Genomic DNA, 25,966 nt, shown 5'->3' with positions numbered 1-25,966 from the left:
ACACACTTATGAAAAAAATGTTTAATAAATTAAATTAAAAATATATTTTTAATAGAAAATAATATTTTTGGTAATACACATGTTATGAAAAATATTTTATAAGTTAATTAAACATAATTTGATACTATAATTAATATATTTAATAAAAATACTCTTTTTGTTAATCACTAAAAATACTATATTTTGTATATTGAAAATTCTCTTTTTGTTAATTATTAAAACTTAATTAATATGAACAAATTGGCTCAACATGATATCCTTTGACTCGAGGGTTTCTTGGGAGAAGAAGACCTTCTTATATCCCTAGAAGGGTCATCGAGGGTGGTAACCCTTGTCTTCTTGTGATCCTAAGTTTTATAATGTCCATGGTAGTAAAGCATGTGATATGATGCTTTGCAATAATCTCGCCATTTTTTAGAGAGTTGGTACACTTTTCTCGTGCTGCTTCTAAAGTGCTTCATACTCTACGAGTGGAATGGAAAGAAGAGCTAACTTGGAGGTTTGAGGGACGTTAGGAAAAGTCTCAAGTCTTTGGGTGTCTTGGGAGACTGGACCTTAGGCGCTTCTTGATTTTGCTAGTTTACTACATGTGATCCAATGTGAGCCATGGTTGTTTTGCTTTAGGCTTTTCGATCGGGATTCTCACATATGATGCAAATTGTTGTTTGCTTTGATATAACAATGAAATTTGTAACTAGAGAATCCTCTTCATGTCTTCAGGATATTACAAGATAGAAAATTATTAGAGGGCGTGAGGTTTCTCTCACGCAAGTCCTCCAATACTTAAGTCAATTATGTAAGTAATCAATAGAAAATGCATAGTATTTTTATAGTATTTTAAGCATACCTGAAGAAAAGAAATCACCCTTTATTTATAGACGGGATAGTAGACACACGACAGAGTCTCTACATATTTCGATATTGAAATTGTCAACATTTGTTTCATCATTCAAGGCGAAAACTTCAGAAGTTAGTTGGCATGTTTCAACCAATACTACATTTGAAGGGGTCTCCGAGAGATTTGTGACTCTCTTGAAAAGTCCACCATTTATGTCAGGATGAGAGTTATCAGAGGGTCATCGAAAAACCTAGCCAAGAAGGTCTCCCGACCCTTTGTAGTTTCCTCTTTTATCCTTTAGTTTTTTTGGTTCTTGAGCTTAGTCTTTTATATGTGAGTTGTGGTTCAAGATACATTATATACAATGTAAAGAATATGATGTATAATATAACAAGTGTATTGTACACACAAAATATAATGAATTATTTATTCTAATATATAACAAATAAAACATTGCATCTTAGTGATACGAAGTCTTATTAATAAAATATTTTTTTAAAATATTATTTCTATATTCTACTTAAAAATAAAAATTAGTAAAATAAGAAGATTTGGACTCACACACTTTTTTAACATCTAACATAAAATTAATTTACCACTGCACCTAAATTTATCTTAACCTATTTTTTTTAAAAAAGATAAAAAATTAAAATTGCGTTCTATTCGTTGTTTTCAACCCATTTTCAATTTTTAGTTTTTTAAAACACTCAAAATACGTTTACTTTGTTATTTTTAAAAATATATTTTCGAAACATAAAAAAAAAAAATTGTAAAGAAAACCCAAATGTTGTTTTGACTATTTTCAACCAAAATAACCAAAACGCAGAAAACACGCAAGCTTTTGTGATAGCTTTTCTTCATATTTTTTTCTTTTTTTTAGTTTTCTCCTTCTTGCACGCGTAAGCTTTTGTGGCGATGATGAGCAACAACAGGGGTGACTGCAACGGTGGCGACGAGGATGAGCAACAACGACAACGACGTGGGTTTCTTCGTGACTGGTGATTGTTTTGTGGTTTCCTTTGAATTTTGGATTGGAATCTTTGGAGACCAAATTTACGAAGGTGAGTTTGTGAGATTTTGATATTTTTATTTATTTATCAATGTTTTGGATGATTGAAAGTGTGTATTTAGTTATTGATTTATATATTTAATTATTAATTTGTGTATGTGCGTATTTAATTATTTTGTTTATGCGTGTATTTGATTATTTTGTGTATTTAGTTATTAATTTATGTATTTGATTATTAATTTTGTGTATGTGTGAAAATTATAGATAAGATAAAATAAATAGAATTAAAATTTATTAAAATAAATAAATAAAACAATGAGTAAAATAGAGAGGAGAATATGGAGCGTAGTTGAGGCACATACAATTTCAAGACAAGTTAAAAATACAAAGTGCATTGTTTATAATATAATTGAGAGTGTGATGGGTTAGAGATAACTTTAATGATTATTTTTTTGAATATCATGCTAATATTTTCTATGCTTCTTGTTATGAAATAGGTTATTGTCGAGTTTTTATTTATTGTTTATCTTTCAAATTTTTTCATTCTTATTGAGTTTATTTTTAATTTTTATTTTTTGTTTGTATTTTATTTTTATAACTGAAAAAAATATTATAAGATTTACTAACTTTAAAATGTAAATATTACCTTGAACCGACCTGATTGCCTGGTTTGGGCCGAGCCCATAAATTAGGGGAGAAGGTGACGGTCTTTGCCAAATGTATCGACACTTCCTCTGATTTCTATGTTGAAAAAAGGAAAAAAACTTCTAGCCGTCGCACCGCTCCTTTAATACAATTATTACAATTATCATGTGACACCTTGAACATAAAAGAGTTTGTGTGGGCAAAGCATTTACCGTTAATTAATTAGTGTCAGCGACTTGTGAGCGTGAAGAACAAGATGGGCCCGGCCTGGAGCAAACTTAGCCACTTCTTCTTCGCCAACACCGCTCACTTCACTGCCTCTCTCCGCTCATCACCGCCTCCACGGCGGCGAAATCCGCCGACAACCGTCGCCTCACTCCCTCTGGTGCTTCGTCTTCACCGTCCACAAATTCTCTCTAAATTTATTTATACCTGTTCTTCAATTCGCCGGCTTCCCTAATATATCGGAATCCCTTTCTCTATCGATTTCGACCTCGTTTCTAGGAGTATATGATAGTGTTATTGAAACGAAATCGATTCTTTTGCTATGGAAGAGAAGGACAGTGGAGTGGTGCTGAAGAAGCTGGTCGATTCCGTGAGCGAGATCTCCTCGATCTCCGGCTTCAGGTGCGTGGTGAGGAAGCAATGCCGCGATCTGTCGCGGAGGGTGAAGCTTCTCATGCCGTTGCTCGAGGAGTTCTTGGAGATCCGAGATCAGATCTCCGAGGAGACACTGAACGGCTTGATCTTGTTGAAAGGTGCTCTCGAATCGGCCGTGGAATTGCTGAAGATGTGTAACCGCGGCAGCAGTGTATTGCTTGTGAGTTATCTTTTTTATTTGTGATTTTTCTTTCGTTGTTCTATTATCATTGCTGAGTATAACTAAATTTCCATCAAGAATGCGTTTCTGCGCAATTTCTCAAATCTAAAATGTCAATTGTTTTTGTCATATTGTGAATAAAATTCCACTTAACTAACTAATCCTAGTTTGAAAATGTTTTATGGTTTTTCTTTATATGTTTGTGTTTATCTAAATTATATTGTTACTATTGGTTGATGGGATCGTGTGTTTACTACTCGATCGTGCTTCACTGAAAAACATGGAATTTGAACTTTACTATATTTGAAATGTGGAATTCATGTTTGGTATGACAACTTAAAAATATAGAATTATATTGAATTCACAAATTTATGTTTGGAATAAATCCACTGTTGAAGTTTCCTTTGGAAAAGCAATGGTTGCTGAGGGGGTAGTTTTGTCTAGAAAAATTGCTTGTTTGAATTTTGAGAAATTCATTTGAAAATTCCACCTACTTTGAATCTTTGATAGAATTTGATTTAGTCATGTTCAATTCCATTGAGTTGAAATGAACTTTTTTTTTTTTTTTTTCTTTTTTTCATTCCAAACACGAAATTTTGGAACTAGAAATTGTGGAACTTATTCATTCCAAATAGGCTTAAAAACTGGAGCTGCTTGCTGGCTGCAATCACTTTATTATATACTCAGTTGTTTCCTTGATCTTTTTCCTGTAGTTGTACTTCGTTCATTCTTTCTATAATAGCAGTATTCCTTCTCTTGTGGCCAGTCTACATTAAAGCATATGGTGGCTTGCTATTCCCTTTATAGTAATCTATTTGGAAACAAATGCTTGCTGACGTGTTAGCAGTAATTTCTTGCATCAAGCTGTTTTCTTAACCTAAAAAATCTAGTATGAATCTAATGTGTCATGTTGACTCTGTCCTTAAAGCGAGCTTCCTTGTGTAGCCCACTTCTCATTCAGTTAGTATTTTGAGTACAAATCAATAACATATGTTTATGAGGCAATGGGTTTATAATTGCACTGATAAGCTTTTAGCGAGAACAAGGTTGGGGCCATTGGAATAGACCAAACAAAGGAGAAATCTAATTCACTACAACAACAACAACAACAACATATCCAGCCTTTATCCCACTATGTGGGGTCGGCTACATGAATTCTAGACTTTCATGTATTTCTGTCTTTTGTTATATCTTCATTGAGGTCCATACACTTCATATCAAACTTCAATGTCTCTCCCAAAGTCTTTCTAGGTCTGCCTTTACCTCTTTTTTTGACTAATTGTTCCATTTCATCAATTCTCCTCATAGGAGCGTCTCTTGGTCTCCTTTTCACATGACCAAACCATCTTAGTCTAGTCTCTCTCATCTTCTCCTCTATTGGCACTACTCCTACCTTATTACGAATAACTTCATTTCTAATTTTATTTTTTCTTGTATGGCCGCACATCCATCTTAACATCCTCATCTTCGTATATAATTTTCAATGATAGCAGAACCAAGAATTTGATTAAGAGGGGACAAACCACAACAAAAACATTTATGTGCTAAACAAGTTCAACAAGATTTAGAAATATCAAAATTCATAAAATTAAACAAACTACATAAATTTGAATAGAACAATGAGTTTATTCATCCAGTTCCATCATTGATGTCGTCCTCACAAGCCTTAATCCCACTAGATGGTGTTGACTACTTGAATTTTTGCTCCCCAATCATGGCTATGGCAAGTTTCTTCATGCAATTAAAGAGAAATGAAATAAAAATAACCTAAATTTGTGCATATTTTTTGTTACATTGCATGTGACATTTTCAGTTTAAAGAAAATATGTTTTATGTACCACAAAAAATAATCACACATCCTTTAAAGGCCAACTCTTTTGATCATCAATAAAATATTTAGTTGTATGTTCTTCTCCTATATGCAAGTCTATGATTGAGTTGTTCAATCTACTTTTCTCATATTTTAGAGTAATTCTTTTTAGTGTAGAAAGGGGAAGCAGCTGTTTGGATGTCTTAAAAAAGGGTAGAAAACCAACTTTCACCATTTTTATTATGCTTCTTGGGCTTTTCACATTCCTAGCTGAATAAGAGTGTATTTTGATAATGAAAGTTTGGCCATTAAATTAATTTACACAATAGCAAGTGGGTTGATAATTATCCCAAAGAAAATGGTGGTGGTGACAGGTTACTACCTAACGAAAATATTAAACACAAATCTTTTACCTGTTTAAAAAAGGTCAGATTATTGATTTATGTAGTGAATTTAATTGAAGTTTCTTTTTACACTACGGGGAGCACAAGGACTGTTTGGGCACCCTCCCTTCATTTTATATGGTATTATATATTGAAGTTTCCTCTCATGTTCCCTGGCCCTCCAACCCTCGTTGATGTTGATCAACAAGCTAAAAGTTATCATTTTTTATTGCATGAATGCTGAAAGAAATTATTTATCTCACAACTGCTGCCTTGACCAACTACAATGTTTGTGACTTTGTAAGATGCCTAGTTTTCTAGGCAGATGTTGGCATCTAACTTTTTACTACATCTTTCAAACTAGTGATCTCCCCTTCAGTTGCAGACATGGTATCACATATTGTTGGATAAAGGAAAAATCTAAGCTATGACTGAGAGGATAAGAAGAGGAGATATTAAAGATAGAGATGAAGGAGAGATCCAGCTGCAAAGATAAGGATATTCCTTAAAATCAGATAAGGAAATCCTGATTTAAATTGATATTAATCTAAAGAATGATTGTTGTAATCTATACCTAAATATTAGGAGTGTAATCTAGTCCTAAATTTTAGGAGTTTCCTTAGGAACCTCTTTGTATATATTTGCGTCCCACGGTTCAACGAATTTTATGGAAGTTATTTCATTCATGAAACTTCCAGTCAGTTTTCTCTTCACATATAATATTTAATGCTGTTCAACTGATGGTATCAAGGTTAATTTTTCAAAAAAGAACATGGAATAAAGCAAAGAATATGCATCTGAATTGATTTCATTTTTTTTAATTCTTCTGGTTGTTTAAAACAGCCAAAAAGTTCCACAACCAAGGTTAAGAATCAAAGCAAAAGGCATCCTCGTATGGATTTTGCATATGGTCATGTTGGGGCCCTTTTGCAACATATCTATCTACACACTAAAATGCATATATCCATTTGGATGAATGCTGAGTTGAAAACACTGGCTGCAAACTGTCAGTGAGTGAAACTTCCACCAATCTACCAACCGCAACAAGGGATACTCAAGTCCCACAACCTCCTGTCATAGGCCGAGGGTATATGAGTCATTAGAATAGCTTGGGGCAGTATTGTAACTGTAGGGAAAGGAATAATTCAAATTCCTCAAGTAGGCGCGCGCTGGGCAGTTAGTTACTGCCGCGCCCACTTGTATCTTGCTTAAATAAGAGCTGGTCGAGGATGGGGAAATCATGTGTGAGGATTATTCCCCAATTTCCTTTCCCTCCCTTTCTCTAGTTTGTTCTCGTTTCTCTCTCTCTGATTCTAGAACTCGCTCTCCCTATTTCTCCCTTCTCAATCGTTTTCCCACTTGCGTTTCCTCCTCAATTCGGGAGGAATTCTTTTGTCAGATCTGAGCCTGACACCTCCAATCACTCTTGATAATTATTCTCTCCAGATCACCCAGCATAAGCTGAATGGAACCAATTTCAGAGAGTGGTTCTAGTCAGTTTTGCTGGTGATTCGAGGAAAGGGCAAGATTGGATATCTAAATGGGACGATTTCTAAGCCAAGTGCTGATTCAACAAATTATGGTGTGTGGTAGGCTGAAAACTCAATTGTAATGGCATGGTTAGTCAATTCTATGGAGCCAAAGATTGGAAGGACCTACTTGTTCTAGAAGACAGCCTAGGAGATATGGGAAGTTGTGCAAGAAATCTACTCGGACATGGAAAACACTGCCCAAAGCTTCCAGATTTGTTCTACTATCCAGACCACAAGGCAAGGTAATAGTTCAGTTACTGAATATTACAATGCCCTAACTGAATTGTGGCAAAAGATGATAGAAAAAGAGAGTGTTTGATTTTTTACATGGTCTAAATTCTGATCTTGATGAAATAAGAGGGAGGTTACTTGGAACCAAACCCTTCCCATCAATAAGGGAAGTCTTTGCAGAAGTGAGAAGAGAAGAAAGCAGAAAAAAGGTGATGCTTAATCCTGTAGGGATGATCAATTTTGATGCAAACTTACAGTCATCAGCATTGGTATCCTCAAGGGCAAAAACATAATTCATCCAAAGGAGAGCTACCAAAGGACAAACCTTGGTGTGATTACTGCAATAAGCCGTATCACACAAAGGACATTTGCTGGAAAATCCATGAAAACCAGCAAACTGGAAGCCTAGAAATCAGAGGAAGGGAAACCAAGCAGCCTATGGAGGAGAAGTGGAGGCCGAAAAAACAACCAATTTGGTTCTATCTACAGATCAGTTGGGAGATGCTACAACAACTATTGAGCCAAGCCAAGTTGGCTAAATCAGAGACAAGTGAATCTCCTAATCCAGTAGTGTCTCTTGCTAAGTGAGGTATACCTATACACTCTCTAATTTCTTTTAAATTCCCTATAGATTGCTGGATAATCGACACAAGTGTCTCGGATCACATGACTGGATCTTTGAAAGTACTATCGGCCTATGAACCTTGTGATCATGGTTTACCAATCTCAATGGCTGATGGTTCCATAGCCATGGCACAAGGGAAAGGTACAACTAATGTGGCAAGCCTAAAACTGAAATTAGTGCTATTTGTGCCTAATTTAAAGTGCAACTTGCTGTTAGTAAGTAAGTTAACCAAAGAAGAGAAGTGTTTGGTGATATTTTTTTCTTCCTATTGTGAATCTTAGGATCTATTTTCGGGGAGGATAATTGGCAGTGCTGAGGAGAGAGGAGGCCTCTACTATATTGTAAAGAATGATTAGTCCCTTGGGTCTAGATCTCAAAACCTAACTTCTTTGTCTACTATTTTAGATTCGAAGCTTATGCTATGACACCAGTATTTAAGACACCCTAGTTTCAATTATCTCCAAGTCTTTTCATTAATAAAAGAAGCCATTCCTTCCATTGTGAGCAATGCATTCTTGCTAAACAAACCAGAATTTTTTATCCATCTCATGCATATAAACCGACAAAATTGTTCTATTTGATTCATAGTGATATCTGGGGACTAGCAAGAACTTCTAATTTGACTAACACTAGGTGGTTTATCACATTCATAAATGACCATACAAGGGTTAGTTGGTTGTTCGTAATGAAGGAGAAATCTGAAGCCTATGTTATATTTAAAAGGTTTCATGAGATGATCAAGAATGTTTTTCAATCCTCAATCTATATTTCACGTTTAGATAATGGTAGAAAATATTTCTCGAATGAATTCAATGACAATCATTATCTAACTAAATATGGGATCATTCATTAAAGTTCATGCCCTTACAATCCTCAACAAAATGGGGTGGCAGAAAGGAAAAACTGCCACCTTCTTGAAACTGCAAGGGCAATTTTGTTCACCAATGCAATCCTTAATGCCTATTGGAGAGAAGTTGTTCTTACTTCTTCTTATCTTATTAACCGGCTTCCCTCCAAAGTTCTTTCATTTAGAACCCCTTTGAGAGTCCTTCTTGACTCCTATCCTCATTGCAAATGGGTTCTGAACTCCCTATCACCAAAAGTCTTTGGGTGTACTATGTTTGTTCATAAATATCAACCTTCTCAATCCGATCTTGAACCTAAAGCCCTTAATTGCATATTTACTAGGTATTCTCCCACTCAACAAGGCTATAAGTGCTACCATCCTTCTAGAAGACGTTTCACTGTATCACGCCATGTGCCCTTCCTTAAACATCAACCATTTTTTCATACCACACAAAGGTCTAGTGTAGAGGACCAATGGGACTCTATTTTGCCTTTACCTATGATCCAAGATCTTGAATCCCCTACTATCATTGAATCAGCCCCTAAACCTCCTATTCTTACTCAAACTTCAGTGTCTAATTCAAGGGGAGATCTAGAAGACCAGATTCAAGAAAATCCAGCCTTAGATGAACCATTTTTGGTATATTCTAGAAGGCCTCGTGACCCTCAACCAAACCTAATATCTGATCCAGAGATAGGCCCAACAATTGAGGGCAGTGACAACATGAAAAAGGATACTTCCAACAGGTTTGATGATCTTAATATCCCAATAGCTCTAAGGAAAGGGATGTGTGCAACATCTTGCATCGAGTGATAGAAAGGATCGGGACAACTTACCATGATGGGCCTACACGAACTTCCCAGGGGGTCACCCATTCTTGAGCTTTCCCAGCTCAAGCATGCTTAACCCGGGAGTTCTTTGCCTACATTCAGCCCAAAAGATATCCAACTGGTGTTGTTTCCTTCCTTACTTATCCTTGATATATACTACTCTTCTCTGGGCTCTTGGGGTATTACAATGTGATCATGTACAAAGCATCCTATTGCAAATTATGTGGGATATTCAAAGCTATCTCCACAATTCAAGGCCCTCACAATCAGCATTGATGAGGTAGTGATTCCTAAGGATATACATCATACGTTGCAAGATGAAAAGTGGAAGGAAACAGTAATGAATGAGATGCAAGCCCTAGAAGCTAATGGCACTTGGGATATTGTCAATTTACTAGCTGGAAAGAAAGTTGTTGGCAGCAAGTGGGTGCTTACAGTCAAGTACCAATCTAATGGAAGCATTCACAAGTATAAGGCAAGATTAGTAGCCCAAGGGTTTACTCAAACCCAATGACTCAATTTTGAGGAGACTTTTGCTCTAATTGCCAAACTTAATTCTATTCGAGTGTTACTTTCAGGGTCTGTTAAGTTAGATTGGAAGCTATATCAGCTAGACATCAAGAATGCATTATTGAATGGGGAGCTAGAAGAGGAAATTTATATAAGGATCCCTTGGGTTTTGAGACAGAAAACACATGAGAAAAGGTATGCAAGCTAAATAAGTCACTATATGGTTTAAAACAGTCTCTAAGGGTTTGGTTCAAACGATTTAGTGACACCATTATTCAGTTGGGATACAAACAAGGGTAGGTAGACCATACCCTCTTTACAAAAATTGAAGTAGATGGTAAGAAGATAGTTCTTATTGTCTATATGGATGACATTATCATCACAGGAGACAATACATTGTAAATTGAAAATCTAAAAGGAAAGCTAAGGGCTTTATTTGAAGTAAAAGACTTGGGAGAATTAAAATATTTTTTGGGGATGGAAGTAGCTAGAAGCAAGGAAGGGATCTGCATATCTCAAAGGAAATATACTATTGATTTGCTAAAAAAAACTGGTAAGCTTGGATGCAAATTTGCTAATACTCCCTTAGAACCTAATTGGAAGAATAAAGAGGATAGCAAACAGGAGTATCAAGTCGACAAAGGAAGATATCAGCATTTGGTAGGCAAGTTGATCTTTTATCACTTACAAAACCTGACATTACATATGTTGTAACCATAGTAAGTTAGTTCGTGCATTCTCCAAAAAAAAAGCATCTTGAGGCAGCCTATCATATTTTTAGGTACTTAAAAGGAACACCCGGGAAAGGTCTCTTGTTTAAGAAGAGCTAGGATAGAGGAATCAATGGTTTTGTGGATGTTGATTGGGCTGGTTCTATTGAAAACAACAGGTCTATATCTGATTTTTGTACAAAATTATGGAGGAATTTGGTAACTTGGAGAAGCAATAAGCAATTAGTGGTGGCAAGTGTCAGACCTCCGATCTGATAAGGGAGAATCCTTAGCGTTCCGAGAAGAAAGAATAGAGAATTTAGGGGGGAAGAGAGAATTCAGAAATGAGAGGGAAGAGAGTTTGGAGGGAAACTAATTTCCAATTCAATCATCATGTGGACTTAGGCGTAAATCAATGTAATATATACTGATCTATGTCCAAATTTGGGTGCCAAAAATGGTTAGCCCTTAGTCCACTTGGCCTTTACACCCTTCACACTTGTCACATGCATGCTGGAACATTCCTCCAGCTATGCCCGAACGCAACTTATTTTCTAACAAAGGCAACAATATCTAACTAGGCCAAACAACCTACTAATCAGCCTACTAACGTAACAATCTCCTCACCTTAGAGCATTTCTTGTCCCTAAGAAAGCAAGCTAGCTGAATTGGGAAATTGTTGAAGGAGATCTAGCAGATATTCCCATGTGTTGTTGTCCTTATGGAGTGAGGACTATTTAACCAGCACTTGGGTGAGTGGAGCGCCTTATTTGCGTATCACCCGTTTGTCTAAGATAGCCATAAGGACTGCTTCTTCTGTCTTTTCTCCTCTCATCTGGGGAAGTGTAGGCAAGGATCTTTGTGCTCCAATGGCCTTCTTGAGAAGGGAAACGTGGAACACGGGATGAATACGTGCTTCTTCCGACAGTTGCAACTTGTATGCCACAACACTTATCTTCTCCAATATGGTGAATGGCCCATAGTCTTTAAGACTTAGCTTAGATAAAGGTTGGTGGCTCAATGACTTGAGATGTTATGGGCTCAGCTTTAAGTAGACATTCTCCCTAATTGAAAAGTTTCGCTCACTTCTTCTTCGATCAGCCATCTGTTTCATCTTGTTTTGAGCTTTAGCCAACTCCCATTTTACCATCCTGATTGCGTCTTGTCTCTTTGGCAAATAGATCTCCACTGTAGCTACTATAGATTGCCCCCCAATGGCCAGTAACAATCGTGGTTTGTAGCCATAGAGAGCCTCAAAGGGAGTCATTTGGATTGAGCTATGGAAGCTTGAATTATACCACCACTGAGCTACTGCTAACCACTTATGCTACCCTCGGGGTTGTAGAAAGCTAAAGCACCTTAAGTAAGCTTCCAAACATTAATTCACCCTTTCTGATTGACCGTTAGTTTCAGTGTGATATACGGTAGACATGAATAGCTTGATGCCTAGGAATTTCATCTATTCTCTCCAAAATATGTTGGTGAATATCTTGTCCCTATCTAAGACTATAGACTGAGGGGTTCCATGCAGCTTCACTACATTATCCATGAAAGCTCTAGCTACTTCTTGTGCTGTAAATGGGTGAGATAGGCCAATGAAATGGACGAACTTGGAGAACCTGTCAACCACCATCATTATGCAGTCATTTCCTTTTGGCCTTGGAAGTCCTTCTATGAAATCCATGGTTAGATGGGCCCATGCTTGGTCTGGAACAACCAAGGGTTGAAGTAAACCCAGATGGGCTATTGTTTCGTGTTTGCATCTCCTACACACATCACAACCCGACACGTAATCCCATACATATTTTTTAAGTTTAGGCCAGAAGAATACCTGTTGCACCTTGCAGTAAGTATTTTGAATCCCTGAATGGCCTCCTATAGGGGACTCAATAGGGCTCATGTAGTGTCTGTAATATTTTGCCTTTCAACTCCTCATTATCCTCGATCACCAGCCGACCTTTGTACCTTATCACCTCATTGTTGAATGAGTAATTCGACCTGCTCTTAGCATCTATGCTTAGCTATTCCAAAAATTCCTTGATCCACTCTCCTTGTTGGTAACCATTTGTAACTTCCTGGAGCTAATTGGGCACCACTGCTGGTATGGTTGCACTTTTCCCTTCCTCCTGGTAGCGCGACAAGGCGTCAGCTACTGCATTTTCCTTTCTACTCCTGAATTGACTTACGTAGTCCATTCCCATGAATTTGGCTATACCTTTTTTTTGCAGTTGGGTGTGTAATCTCTACTGCATTAAGAACTTCAATCTTTCATGATCTGTCCGGATAATAAACCTTCCTCCTTCCAAGTAGTGTCGCCACTGCTCTACTGCCATGAGGATTGCCATTAATTCTTTCTCATAAATACTGAGGCCTTGGTGCCTTGGGGCTAGGGATTGGCTTAGGAAAGCTAGAGGCTTGCCTTCATGTGAAAAAATTGCCCCTATACCATAGTTGCTAGCATCAGTCTCTAGCACGAATGGTTTGTTGAAGTCAGGTAGACCTAGTATGGGTACTTCACTAAGTGCTTTCTTTAGCTGCTCAAAGGCCTCCTTAGCCTTGGGGTTCCACTTGAAGCCTTCTTTCTTCAATAACTCTGTTAAGGGCTTGCTGATCAAGCCATAGCTCTTCACAAACCTCCGGTCATAATTAGTGAGCCTTAGGAACCCTCTTAACGCCTTGATGTAGGTGGGTTTAGGCCACGCTACCACAACTTCAATTTTCTTGGGATCAGTGCCCACTCCAGCTCCTAAAATCACATGTCCAAGATATTCCACCTATTTTTGTGCAAAAGCACACTTTGACTGCTTGATGCACAATTGGTTGAATCTCAAGATCTCAAATGTAGCCCAAAGATGGTTTATGTGTTAATCAAAGGAAGGGCTATAGACTAGGATGTCGTCAAAGAAGACCAACACAAATTTTCTAAGGTAGGGTTAAAAAATTTGGTTCATGAGAGCTTGGAATGTGACTGGGGCGTTGGTTAGGCCAAATGGCATAATGGTGAATTCAAAATGGCCATGGTGGGTCTTGAAAGCTATTTTGGATATATCTTTTGGATCCATCCTAATTTGATGGTATTTCGATCTTAGGTCCATTTTAGAGAATATAGATGCATTCTTGAGCTCATCTAAAAGGTCCTCAATGATTGGTATTGGGAATTTGTCCTTGATGGTAATGGTATTGAGTTGTCGATAATCGATACAAAAACGCCATATACCATCTTTCTTTTTCACCAAAAGGACGGGTGAAGCAAATGGATTATGGCTAGGTCTAATGATATCTTGGTTCAACATTTCCCCAAGGTTTTCAATCTCAGATTGAGCTTAGGAGGGTAACAGTAGGATATAATATTTATTGGTTCAACATTAGGTTGAAGGGGTATTGTGTGGTCTAGGGATCTTTTGGGGGGTAGGTTCTTAGGTTCTACGAAGAGGTCTTGGTATTCAACCAATAATGCATCAAGACAAGCCAATTCATGTACCTGCCAGGTGATAGTAGATGGTGGATTCCCAGGTGTAAGACCTCCTTCACTCCCTTTGTCCATCTACTTAGTTGCTTTAATGGAAAATAGTTGAGCTACTTTGGACACCTTCCTTCTGATTAGTTGCTATAATTTCTTCCCCTTGATCATCTTACATGTTCCCAATTTCATATTCCCCTGCAGTACCACTCTCCTTCCTTCCTTATCTAGGGTTGTTGGATGAGGAGTTCCGAAAGAGATTTAAAATTCAAAGGAAAAGATCAAGTCAATGGATGCGCATAATAAGAAGAATCTGATAATGTTGATATTTAAAGTTTGTAATTTTAAGTTGTAAAATTTGTTGTGGAGTTTATATTTATCTCCTAAGTTTTAGAGATAGATTATCTATTTTCTAGGAGTTTGATAATCCTAATCTTCTCCTAAATTATAGGAGAACATTTAGGAAATAACTTGTATATATTTTTTCATAGATTTCATAGAAATTAATCAAGCCTTTAGATTATTTCTGGCTTGTTTCAAGGGTCACCTCCATTTTGTTGAAATCGAAACTGATTGGATTGACTCCCCTCATCCAATCAACCCTAAGCACAATGTGACACCCTCTCAACTTCAGTAGCCTCAAATTCGCCTAGTACTCTTCCCCTTGCATTTCCAAGCAAAATCCCAAACATGCGGATTTGCTGATCATTCTGCTTCCATTGGCTACTGTTACTGACAGTGGATGTGTGTTGGCCAATGGCCACTCCATCCTTTTGGTTGTACCCTCGTCGATGAAACTGTGGGTACTTCCACTTTCTATCAAGACCATGAGAATGTTGTCCGCACCTTCCCCCCTACTTCGATAATTTTACTACTAGCCATTCCTTTGATTGCATGTAAGGAAATAACCCCCTTCCTTTCTTCTTCCTCTTCTTCCATCACGACCATCTCCTCTTCTTCTCCTTCCAGTAGAAGCAACTGTTTCTTGCACTAGTGCCCGATGGTGTATCTATCCCCACATTTAAAACATAATCTAGCAGCCCTCCTTTGCTCAATGAGCTTGTCCCTCTGTGGTAAACTCGAATTAGGGACTGAATTGGCCATATACCTCACCCCAATTCCTCCTCTGAAATTCTCCTTGTTTTGTATCCTCCCTCCTGATGGTGCCATTCCTAGGTTAACCCCTTTCATTTGGTCCCTCTGTTTCTTCATCAATGCTTCTACCGTTAATTCTTGTAGCAAAGCGTCCTCTACTGCTTCTTGCACCGATCTAGGCCTTATCATTTTTACCATGGATCTGAGATTATCGTTCAATTCGCTGATGAAGCTCAATACAAAGTACTCCTCATTCATATAGGGATTCCTGTTAAGCATGAGTGATTTCAACTCCTCAAATTGAAGCCGGTACTCATGTACAATCCCCATTTGTCTCAACTTATTGAACTCCTCTACAATGTCTACCGTTCTCTGCTCTCCAAATTTCTCACACATTCCCTTAGCAAACTCCTCCCAACTACAATTATCCCTCACTCCTACCCATCCTTAGAACCAGACATCGCCTACGTCATTTAGATATGTTGTTAACAGAGTAACCTTTTGGTCCTCAGCCACTTGGTGAATATTGAACAGTTTCTCGCACCTCCTAATCCACCATCGGGGCTTCGTCTCATCAAACACTGGTAATTCTAACTTAGGCACTGGAAAATTCATATGACTGGAATTCATCAGAGCCTCAGCCCTCCTACCCGTCACATTTTCTCCGGTAGCTACTGGATCTGTTCCCAATTCTATTGATCCAACTCCTCCATGACTCATACCAATACTTGGTAGTATGGGGTCCAATATTTCGCGAGGTGGAAAACCAAGGGATAGCCTTGTTGGTGCCTAGTTAGCGAACATCATCGCAAATTGTTGCATCTGGTCTTGCACCATGTTGCTATGCTATCGCATCTCCTCCCTGATCTGGTCTCACATCTCCCCTCAGAGTTGATCTGAGACGGCTTCTAACTTCCTATCAACGACAACTCTGATTATATCTTCCATCGATCCCACCTGAGTTTGTACCCCCGTCATCGCCATAGTTACTTGTTGTAACTACATCTCCATTTATCTCATCCGTGTGCCATCGACCATTGCTCAAGATCACCGGAATTGGTCGACCAAGACTTTGCTCTGATACCAAATTGTCAGACTTCCAATCTGACAAGGGAGAATCCTTGGTGTTCTGAGAAGAAAGAATAGAGAATTTAGGGGCAAGAAAGGGGTAAGAGAGAATTAAGAAATGAGAAGGAAGAGAGTTTGGAGGGTGTGAGAATAATTATGAGAGAAAACTTAAGAGATTAGCGTCTCTTAGCTTGTTATTTATAATAGACATAATGGGTCTTAAACACCTACAGGCTTAACCTATGGGCTTAATCTAATTACAAATAAAACATGCATATACAATAATTACAATATATACAATTATACTAATAATTCTAACACTCCCCTTTAAGGTGGAGCATAGATATTATATGCATCAAGCTTGTTACAAATATATTCCACTCAAGGACCCTTTAGAGACTTGGTGAAGATATCTGCAAGTTGATTATTGGAGTTAACAAACTCTGCAGCAATAATACCTTTAACCATCTTTCTTTAATAAAGTGACAGTCGATTTCAATATGCTTAGTCCGCTCATGGAACACTAGATTGGAAGCAATGTGTAAGGCAACTTGATTATTACAAACAAACTTTATAGGGGATACTTCACAAAACTTGAGTTCCTGTAGGAGTTGTTTATGCCAAATGAGCTCACAAGTTGTATTAGCCATAGCTTGATACTCTGCCTCTGCACTAAATCTAGCTACTACATTTTGTTTGTTACTTTTCCAAGAAACTAGATTTCCTCTCACAAGAACACAATACCCAGAGGTTGACCGACAATCAAAAGGAGATCCTGCTCAATTTGCATTTGCATAACAACAAATATCTATGTGTCCCTTATCCTCATAGAGTAGCCCTTTATCTAGCGCTCTTTTGATATATCTCAGAATCCAGATAACTACATCCCAATGAGAATCACATGGAGAACTGAGGAACTGACTAACTACACTCACAGCAAAAGCAATGTCGGGATGAGTGACAGTGAGATAGTTCAACTTGCCTACTAGTCTCCTATACCTTCCAGGATTTGAATAAAGCTCCCCCTGTCCCAGCAAAAGTCAAACATTCGGATCTATTAGGGTGTCAACTGGTTTGCAGTTCACCATACTAGTTTCTTCTAAGATGTCAAGGGCATACTTCCTCTGAGAAATTGAGATACCATCTCCTGATTAAGCAACTTCATAACCCAAGAAATACCGAAGTCGACCTAGGTCTTTGGTTTGAAAGTGCTAATGTAGATGTTCCTTTAGATTCTATATTCCAACTTGATCAGTCCCTGTGATAACAATGTCATCTACATAAACAATAAGGTAGATACATAAGGAAAAAGAATGGCGATACAAAATTGAATGATTAGCTTCACTTCGAGTGAGACCAAAGGGTTGAACCACAATGTTGAACCTGTCAAACCACCCGTGGAGATTGTTTCAGATCATAGAGAGACTTCTTAAGTTTGCAGACTACATTGGACTTCTCATAAGCAACAAAACTAGGTGGTTGCTCTATGTATACCTCTTCCTGCATTTGTCCTTAAGATGACCCATTTTTTTTACAAAATGTACACTGTGGACGTGGGTGACTATTATTTCGTTCCTTATTTCCTCCTAAGGTGGAAGCCTAAGACACAAGAGCTTCCTCCTAAGGTGGAAGCCTAAGACACAAGAGCTGAAGATTTGGTTGGAGGAACAACATGAGAAGAAAAGGACATACCATGCACACCTATCATATTCAACAACCTTTTAAAAGAGTTCTTCATGGTAGGACTAGTGGAGCTGGTCAAGATTTGATGTCTGATGGCGTCAAACTCTGGTTTCAGGCTGGAGAGAGCGATAATCATAAAAAACTTCTCTCATTGAGCAATCTGTTTGATGCAGGTCGTAGTAAGAGGAAAAAGAGCATCAAATTCTTGCATGAGAGCCCGAACTTGCCCCATATAAGATTCCGTAGATGACTCCTGCTTGAGATTCTTGATATTAGAGACCACAGTGTACAAACGTTGGATGTCATTTGTATAACACTCTTCAACTTCCTTCCACACATCAACACAAGTTTCAAAAGGGGGAAAGAGCTGCATGATGGACGGATCAATAGACTGCCATAGGAGGCTACTTAATTGGGCATCAACTTGTTCCCATCTAGCTCGATTAGCTTTTGGCACACTTTCAGCCTTTGTGGTAAGATGATCTGCTTGACCTTGTCCTTTGAACCACATTTTGACAGAGATTGCCCATGAGAGATAATTGGCAGACCCTATCAACTTGATAGTGGTAATATTGGTTGTCCCAGGATTGGAGACAGTAAAGGATTGAGAGGCAATAGGGGCAACCAATGCTAGAGCGGGAGTAGCATTGGCAGAAATCGCGTCACTGATATCAGACATGGGGAGGACTTTGATACCGGAAATAACTTGAGGGGTCATCAGAGATCAGATCTGGAGAAGCCGAAGAGAAGAGACCGACGGCTGCGTTGTCACGCGTTGGCGCGTGGAGGCGGAGGCAACGCGTGGGTGGTCTGTCGACGACCGGTCTTCTGCGGTTGACCAATTTGATGGCGGCAAACCTAGGGTGGTGGCGGTGTTAGTAAGTGTTGGCCGAATAGTGGTGTTCTGGCATGGACAGTGATGGTGACAACTAGGGTTTGAAGGTCATTGGAAAAAAATACACAGCGACGATTAGGGTTTTTTTCACCGGTGGCTTTGATACCATGTGAGAAAATAATTATGAGAGAAAAATCTAAGAGATTAGTCTCCCTTAGTTTGTTATTTATAATAGACATAATGAGCCTTAAACACCTATAGGCTTAACTTATGGGCTTAATCTAATTACAAATAATTACAAATAAAACACACAAATACAATAATTACAATATATACAATTATACTAATAATTCTAACAGAAGGAAACTAATTTCCAATTCAATCATCATGTAGACTTAGGCGTAGATCAATGTAATATATACTGATCTATGTCCAAATTTGGGTGCCAAAAATAGTTAGCCCTTAGTCCACTTGGCCTTTACACCCTTCACACCCGTCATGTGCATGCTGGAACATTCCTCTAGCTATGCCCAAATGCAGCTTATTTTCTAACAAATGCAACAATATCTAACTAGGCCAAACAACCCACTAATCAGTTTACTAACGTAACAACAAGGAGTAGTGCAGAAGCAGAGTTTAGAGTTATTGCACAAGGGATATGTGAGGTTATTTGGGTGGAGAAAATTATAGAAGACTTACAACTTTCAATATCCTTACTAAAAGTTCTTTATTGTGATAGCAAGTCGGCCATTAGTATTGTGAATAATCCGGTACAACATGACCGGATGAAACATGTGAAAATTGACCAGTACTTTGTCAAGCAAGAAATAGAAAGAGGAGATATAAGTCTAACCTATATCCCTACCTAGTTTCAAGAGGTAATCATCCTTAATTAATGCATAAGAAATGATTTAAATCTATTCGAGGCAAGCTGGGAATGATAAATATCTATTCACTAGTTTGAGGGGGAGTGTTGGAGAAGATAAAGGAAAAATCTAAGCTATGACCAAGAGGATAAGAAGAGGAGATATTAAAGATAGAGATGAAAGAGAGATCCAGCTGCAAAGATAAGGATATTCCTTAAAATCAGATAAGGAAATCCTGATTTAAATTGATCTTGATCTAAAGAATGATTGTTGTAATCTATACCTAAATATTGAGAGTGTAATATAGTCCTAAATTAAATTTTAGGAGTTTCCATAGGAACCTCTTTGTATATATTTGCATCCCATGGTTCAATGAATTTTATGGAAGTTATTTCATTCATGAAACTTCCAGTCAGTTTTCTCTTCATATATAATATTTAATGCTGTTCAACTGATGGTATCAAGGTTAATTTTGCAAAAAACAACATGGAATAAAGCAAAGAATATGCATCTGAATTGATTTCATTTTTTTTAATTCTTCTGGTTGTTTAAAACAGCCAAAAAGTTCCACAACCAAGGTTGAGAATCAAAGCAAAAGGCATCCTCGTATGGATTTTGCATATGGTCATGATGGGGCCCTTCTGCAACATATCTATCTACACACTAAAATGCATATACCCATTTGAATGAATGCTGAGTTGAAAACACTGGTTTTTAATATTACAATTCTCTGTTTTAGTTTTATGTTGTGGACCTGTGGTGGCAATTCTGGAGCCAACTTGTTTTATGTTGTTGCAGGTTCTGCAATCAGAAAAAACAAGGAACAAATTCCTAGAACTGACTGGTCAGTTTGAAGAAGCTCTAAGTTCTATTTCCTATGAAAAAGTTGATATTCCAGATGAGCTTAAGGAGCAGGTGAGTATCACTGTGGAAATTTTCAGTATATGCCATACACACAACAGTAACCCCCCCTTTCCGAATACCCATATTTCCATCCAGAATATCACCTTCCCTAGGTCCCTTTATTCAAATTTTATTTATTTAATTAATTAGACTTGGGCCTCACTTTATAGAATAACTGTATTTATTGTGTTATGACTAAAAATTCATCGAGTTTACTGTTTGTTAAAGAGTAAATTGACAGTGCACCCCTTTACAATTAACTTTGGCCTGGACTCCCCCTGAACTTTAAAATTTGCCCAAGCAGTCCCAACTTACACAATTAGCCTTGACACCCCCTCAAAGAGTCAAAGTTGCTTGGGTGAATTTTAAAATTCAGGGAGTGCCGGGCCAAATAACCAAAGTTCAGGGGGTGTCCAGTCAATTTACCCTTTCCTTAAAACCCCTTCCTCTCCTGAATTGAGGCAAGTTGAAGTCTATCTCCTGTGTGATTCTGGTCCTTGCTTTGTTTCTTATTAGTAGTTGACCCTTGATGTTGCCAGGTTGAGCTTATTCATGATCAATTTAGGAAAGCCAAGGACAGAATTGAAGCACCTGACTTGCAGCTGTATGAGGATCTGCTCTCCCTATACAACCAGAGCAGTGATGTGAATACGGAACCAGGTCTCTTACATGTATTATGTGAAAAATTAGAGTTAATGAATATTGGACACTTTAAAGATGAATCGCTTTCCCTGGATGAGATGATTGCATCCAGTGGTTCCAATCTGGAACAAAGCCAAGAGAAATTGTCAGTGCTAATGAAAAAGTTAGAAGCTTGTTTGAGAGCCAAAAATCCAAACATCAGCATTCATATCTGTGAGAATTGTTCTGGTGGCGATCAAGCATGTGCCCCAGTTATGCCAGATGATTTCCGTTGCCCAATATCCCTGGAGTTAATGAAAGATCCTGTAATCATATGCACAGGACAGGTATACAGTTCCTTTACGTAAAAAAAGTTATAACCTCTTTATTGCTTTTGTTTGCACTAAGTTTACATTGGATAAATCATCAAGGTTTTCCTATATACTGGTACATGTGCTAATAGGTATCATCAGTTCTATATCAACTAGGCCCCTATCTAGGAAATTGATGATGTATACTTAAATGTGGTTGTGCTAAATGTCTGCCAACTTAGCCTGCCGTTTTTAGAGTTTCTTACGAGTTATCTTTTCTCTGATAGACCTATGAACGAGCTTCAATAAAGAGATGGATTGAGGCTGGACATGGAACTTGTCCAAAGACACAGCAGAAACTTTTTAGCACCTCCCTTACACCCAACTATGCCTTATCTAGTGTAATAACACATTGGTGTGAGACCAATGGGCTAGAACCACCCAAAAGATTTGGCATATCTCGGCCCTCTGCCTGCTCTGTTGAAGGTGTGGACATTGATTCTCTCCTAAGCAAGCTCACATCTGGCAACATTGAAGAACAGCGAGCTTCTGCAGGTTTGTATTGTTATGAACTTCTCTTAGCACTGAAAACATTATGAGGCTTTTTAGGATCTATCGTCCTGTCTGGCTTTGGATTAAAGAAATTTTGGGAGAGAGAAATCATTTTGAAGAATCAGAATTGTTTTGCTTTTGATTGTTAAATGCAAGCAAAGCTATCTTGAAATTAGCCAAAATTTTGATGCATCTCTTTATGCAAAATTTTTAATTAACTATACCTTTTGGATTTCTTGTTCTGTATTTTCAGAAGAGTTTTATACAATTTAACTGTATTGATATAAATAGAGAGATGATTGCACAGCTTAGAAATCATACTGTAAATATTTAGCTCGCTATAAGACCTTGTTACATTGCATTTCATCTCAGTTACTCCATCTAAACGAGGCTCTTCTTTCTTTATCCATATGGCAAGTAGTTATCAGTGTTTTTGGTCTGTTGAACTTACTGTTAATAAGATTAGCTTGCTAAATATTATTTTCTTTTTTGTGCATTATCTTTGAAATGTGCATTCGCAGGATTTTCTTAAGAAGAGATTTCACAGGCTCTTGGTTGGAACTTATAAATTTATGCTTCATGTGATGATTCATTGCAGGAGAGTTGCGGCTTCTAGCAAGGAATAATGGCAATAATCGCATGTTCATCGCTGAGGCTGGTGCAATCCCTCTCCTCGTTGGACTCCTCTCAACTCCAGACACCATCACCCAAGAACATGCCATTACTGCTCTCCTGAACCTGTCTATTTGTGAAGAGGATAACAAACGAAACATCGTATCTTGTCAGGCAGTTCCTGAAATCCTTCAGGTACTGAAGAATGGGAGTATGGAAGCACGGGAAAATGCAGCAGCCACCATATTCAGCCTGGCCGTATTGGATGAGTACAAGGTAACAATTGGTGCCATGGGTGCAATCCCAGTATTGGTGACACTTCTGAGAGAAGGCAGCCAAAGGGGGAAGAAGGACGCTGCAGCAGCTCTTTTCAGCTTGTGCATATTCCAGGGCAACAAAGTAAGGGCTATTAGGTCTGGATTGGTTCCTCTGCTAATGTCACTGCTGACAGAACCCCATAGTGAAATGGTAGATGAGGCGTTGGCCATTGTGGCGATGCTAGCCAGCCATTCTGAGGGGAAGGCAGCGATAGGAAGTTTTGAGGCTGTGCCACTATTCGTGGAGCTGATTCGAAGTGGATCTCCCAAGAGCAAAGAGAATGCAACCGCAGTGCTGGTGTACCTTTGTGCTGATCACCGCCATCTGTCAGAGGCTCAAGGCCTAGACGTGGTTAATCTACTGCGCGACTTGTCTGAGAATGGCACGGACAGGGGTAGGCGGAAAGCTGCACAATTGCTTCAGATTCTGAGCAACAGGACAGAGCAGCAGCTCGAACAAGCTCGGGCTCAGATCGACGGACAGACCCAGGCCCAGACCGAGGTTCCCACCTGGTCCTTGCAGTTTACGGTCATAGCCAGTGTGGATGCTAGCTGAAAACCTCCTTCCTTGGCTTCTCATGGCTTTTCTTGGATCAGCCTATCACCAAGCAACTCTTCCATAACATATATGTTGTCTGTGTGCATAACATCTTGAGTCATCGCTCAAAACTACTGGTTAAAGATGAGTTTTCGTGAGTTTATAGGATCAAGTAAACGCATACAAGATTTTTGGAGTAAACGACAGATATGGGATTGGGTTGTGATAGTACGTATATAATATGTATAGTATCCAATTAGTCTCTACTAATCATAAAAGGGACAGTACGCCACACCATTCGTTCTGAAACTGCAGGCAGACTAGTTTTTCCTTTTGTAAATTTGGTATGAATTTACTTTGAGTAGCACGTAGAAACAGGTACTTTTTGATTACCAAGAACTTAGAGGGTGGGTTAAAATTGCGGAGGCTGCTTGGCTGCTAAGGAAATAATAGTCGTAATCAAGGAAAGGAAGATGCCTTGTTCCATTACATTAAATCCACAGAGAGAGAGAGAGAGAGAGAGGGGACAAAAGGAAAGATCAATTATAGGAGAACGGTGGTGGTGATCACCATCGTTTGGAAAAGTGGCTTTGCCTCAATTGCGACCTCCATCGAATCGAATCGAATCGAAATTGGAATCACCCAAGCTTACTCGCTCGACCCGTCAATCCTCCAGTCACTATTACATTACGCATCCCCTGCCTTGGTGATCAAATACAAAATGTTCTCCAACATCATCTCATATATATTCTGAATATTCCATCAGATAAGATCAAGTCCAACAAGGAACTCCATCTCTCTCTTTCTTAGCTGGTCAAATGGGCTCAATATTGTATCTTAGATGATTGGGCAAGATTATTCGTTCAGATAAACACATAATAAACATTAATTTATATTCAGTTCAGTTACTCCCAAAATGTTTAAACCACTAACAACTCTGAAAATGTGGCGTTTCAGTTGCAAATTAATCAGCTACCGATACCCAGCCAAATAATTCATTGGATATTAATAAGAATTTCATATATATATATATATAAATTGAATTGGAAGATACATTAATTTATTAGTGGTGAAATCTGCAGGTGGGGGGGGGGGGGGGGAAAGGAGATGGATGGCGGGGGAGGGGCCCAGGTGACGGGGAGCGTTCTCCGGCGGGGACGACAGTGGAGTTGTTTCTTCCACTTGTCCCTAACTTTTCCTATCATTATCATCACAAGAATAATAATGATAATAATAAAATGTGTCAAAGTGCATGTCACTGCCTCCTCATTTTCCTTAATCTTTAAGTTCCCATTCCCCATCATAATTTAATCTAATTCCTTCCCTTTCTCAACATTGGTCAAACGAATTCTCCACACACAATATAAATACACACACACACACACACACACACACACTATATATATATATATATATCATGATTCATGACCCTTTCTCATTTTTTTTCTTATATATCTATATCTTTTCAATTCATATTTATTTTACTTGCTTCAACGAGTTTTTTGTTTCTTTATTTAAATTTGAGACTGAGAATAAAAATAAAAATTCTTATTAGTCTATGAATAAAGAAGTAGAAAATTTATCAGATTAGTCTATAATCAAAAAATATATATATATATAAATACTAATTATTTATGTAGGATTATTTATGATCAGTGCTTGGCCACGCAACCATCCAATTCCCAGCACCTATATATGCATGCATGCATGCATGTATATATATATACGTGTTGCATGGAGTACGTAGCTAACATCATTATCAACCATCCAATCAAAATCCGAGTCTTGCACATCAATCAGTGCAACACCACATATAACTTTTAGTGTGTGTGTGTGTGTATTGACATGCATTCATATATATATATATATATATATATATATATAGCAACAGAGAAGACGAACTTTTGAGGGAAACTTGTTTTGCATGCAGAAGAAGACAGCCCACTTCCAAAAGTTCAGAACGTAAAACGATTTTTTTAAGAATAATTATTGATTAACTTGTTTACAGTTAAATCCACTATCTTCCCATGAATTTATATTAATCCAAAATTGCTTTGTTTAGGTCATTACTATATAAAGTGCCTTGTTTTCTCATCAATTTGGATGAAAGATATATATATATATATATTATATATATATGTATAAACAAACAAATAAAACAAGTTGGAACTAATGGCCCTATTAAGGCAAAATATAATATCTATCTACAAATGATCAAATACCACTACCGGAGGGGAAAGCTCGATCCCCTGAGGTCTATCGTGGGATTGTGTGATTAATTCTTACTTTCACTGATATATGTTTTAATGGTTTCA

At 38.0% G+C, this 25,966-nt stretch overlaps 1 protein-coding gene across 1 annotated transcript; it reads left to right on the top strand.

The window, feature by feature from the left end:
• The first annotated feature begins 2,737 nt into the window (after positions 1–2,737).
• Positions 2,738–23,943, top strand: LOC127788594 (U-box domain-containing protein 13-like). The gene is made up of 5 exons (XM_052317060.1): positions 2,738–3,312; positions 20,596–20,712; positions 21,240–21,668; positions 21,920–22,187; positions 22,783–23,943. The coding sequence occupies exons 1-5, from the start codon at positions 3,040–3,042 to the stop codon at positions 23,667–23,669; spliced, it is 1,974 nt and encodes a 657-aa protein (XP_052173020.1). The 5' UTR covers positions 2,738–3,039; the 3' UTR covers positions 23,670–23,943.
• Positions 23,944–25,966: the final 2,023 nt, after the last annotated feature.

This window comes from Diospyros lotus, chromosome 13 (genome assembly GCF_014633365.1).
Source record: "Diospyros lotus cultivar Yz01 chromosome 13, ASM1463336v1, whole genome shotgun sequence".
In the NCBI taxonomy this organism is placed as follows: domain Eukaryota; kingdom Viridiplantae; phylum Streptophyta; class Magnoliopsida; order Ericales; family Ebenaceae; genus Diospyros; species Diospyros lotus.
This window is presented reverse-complemented; position numbering and strand designations above follow the sequence as displayed.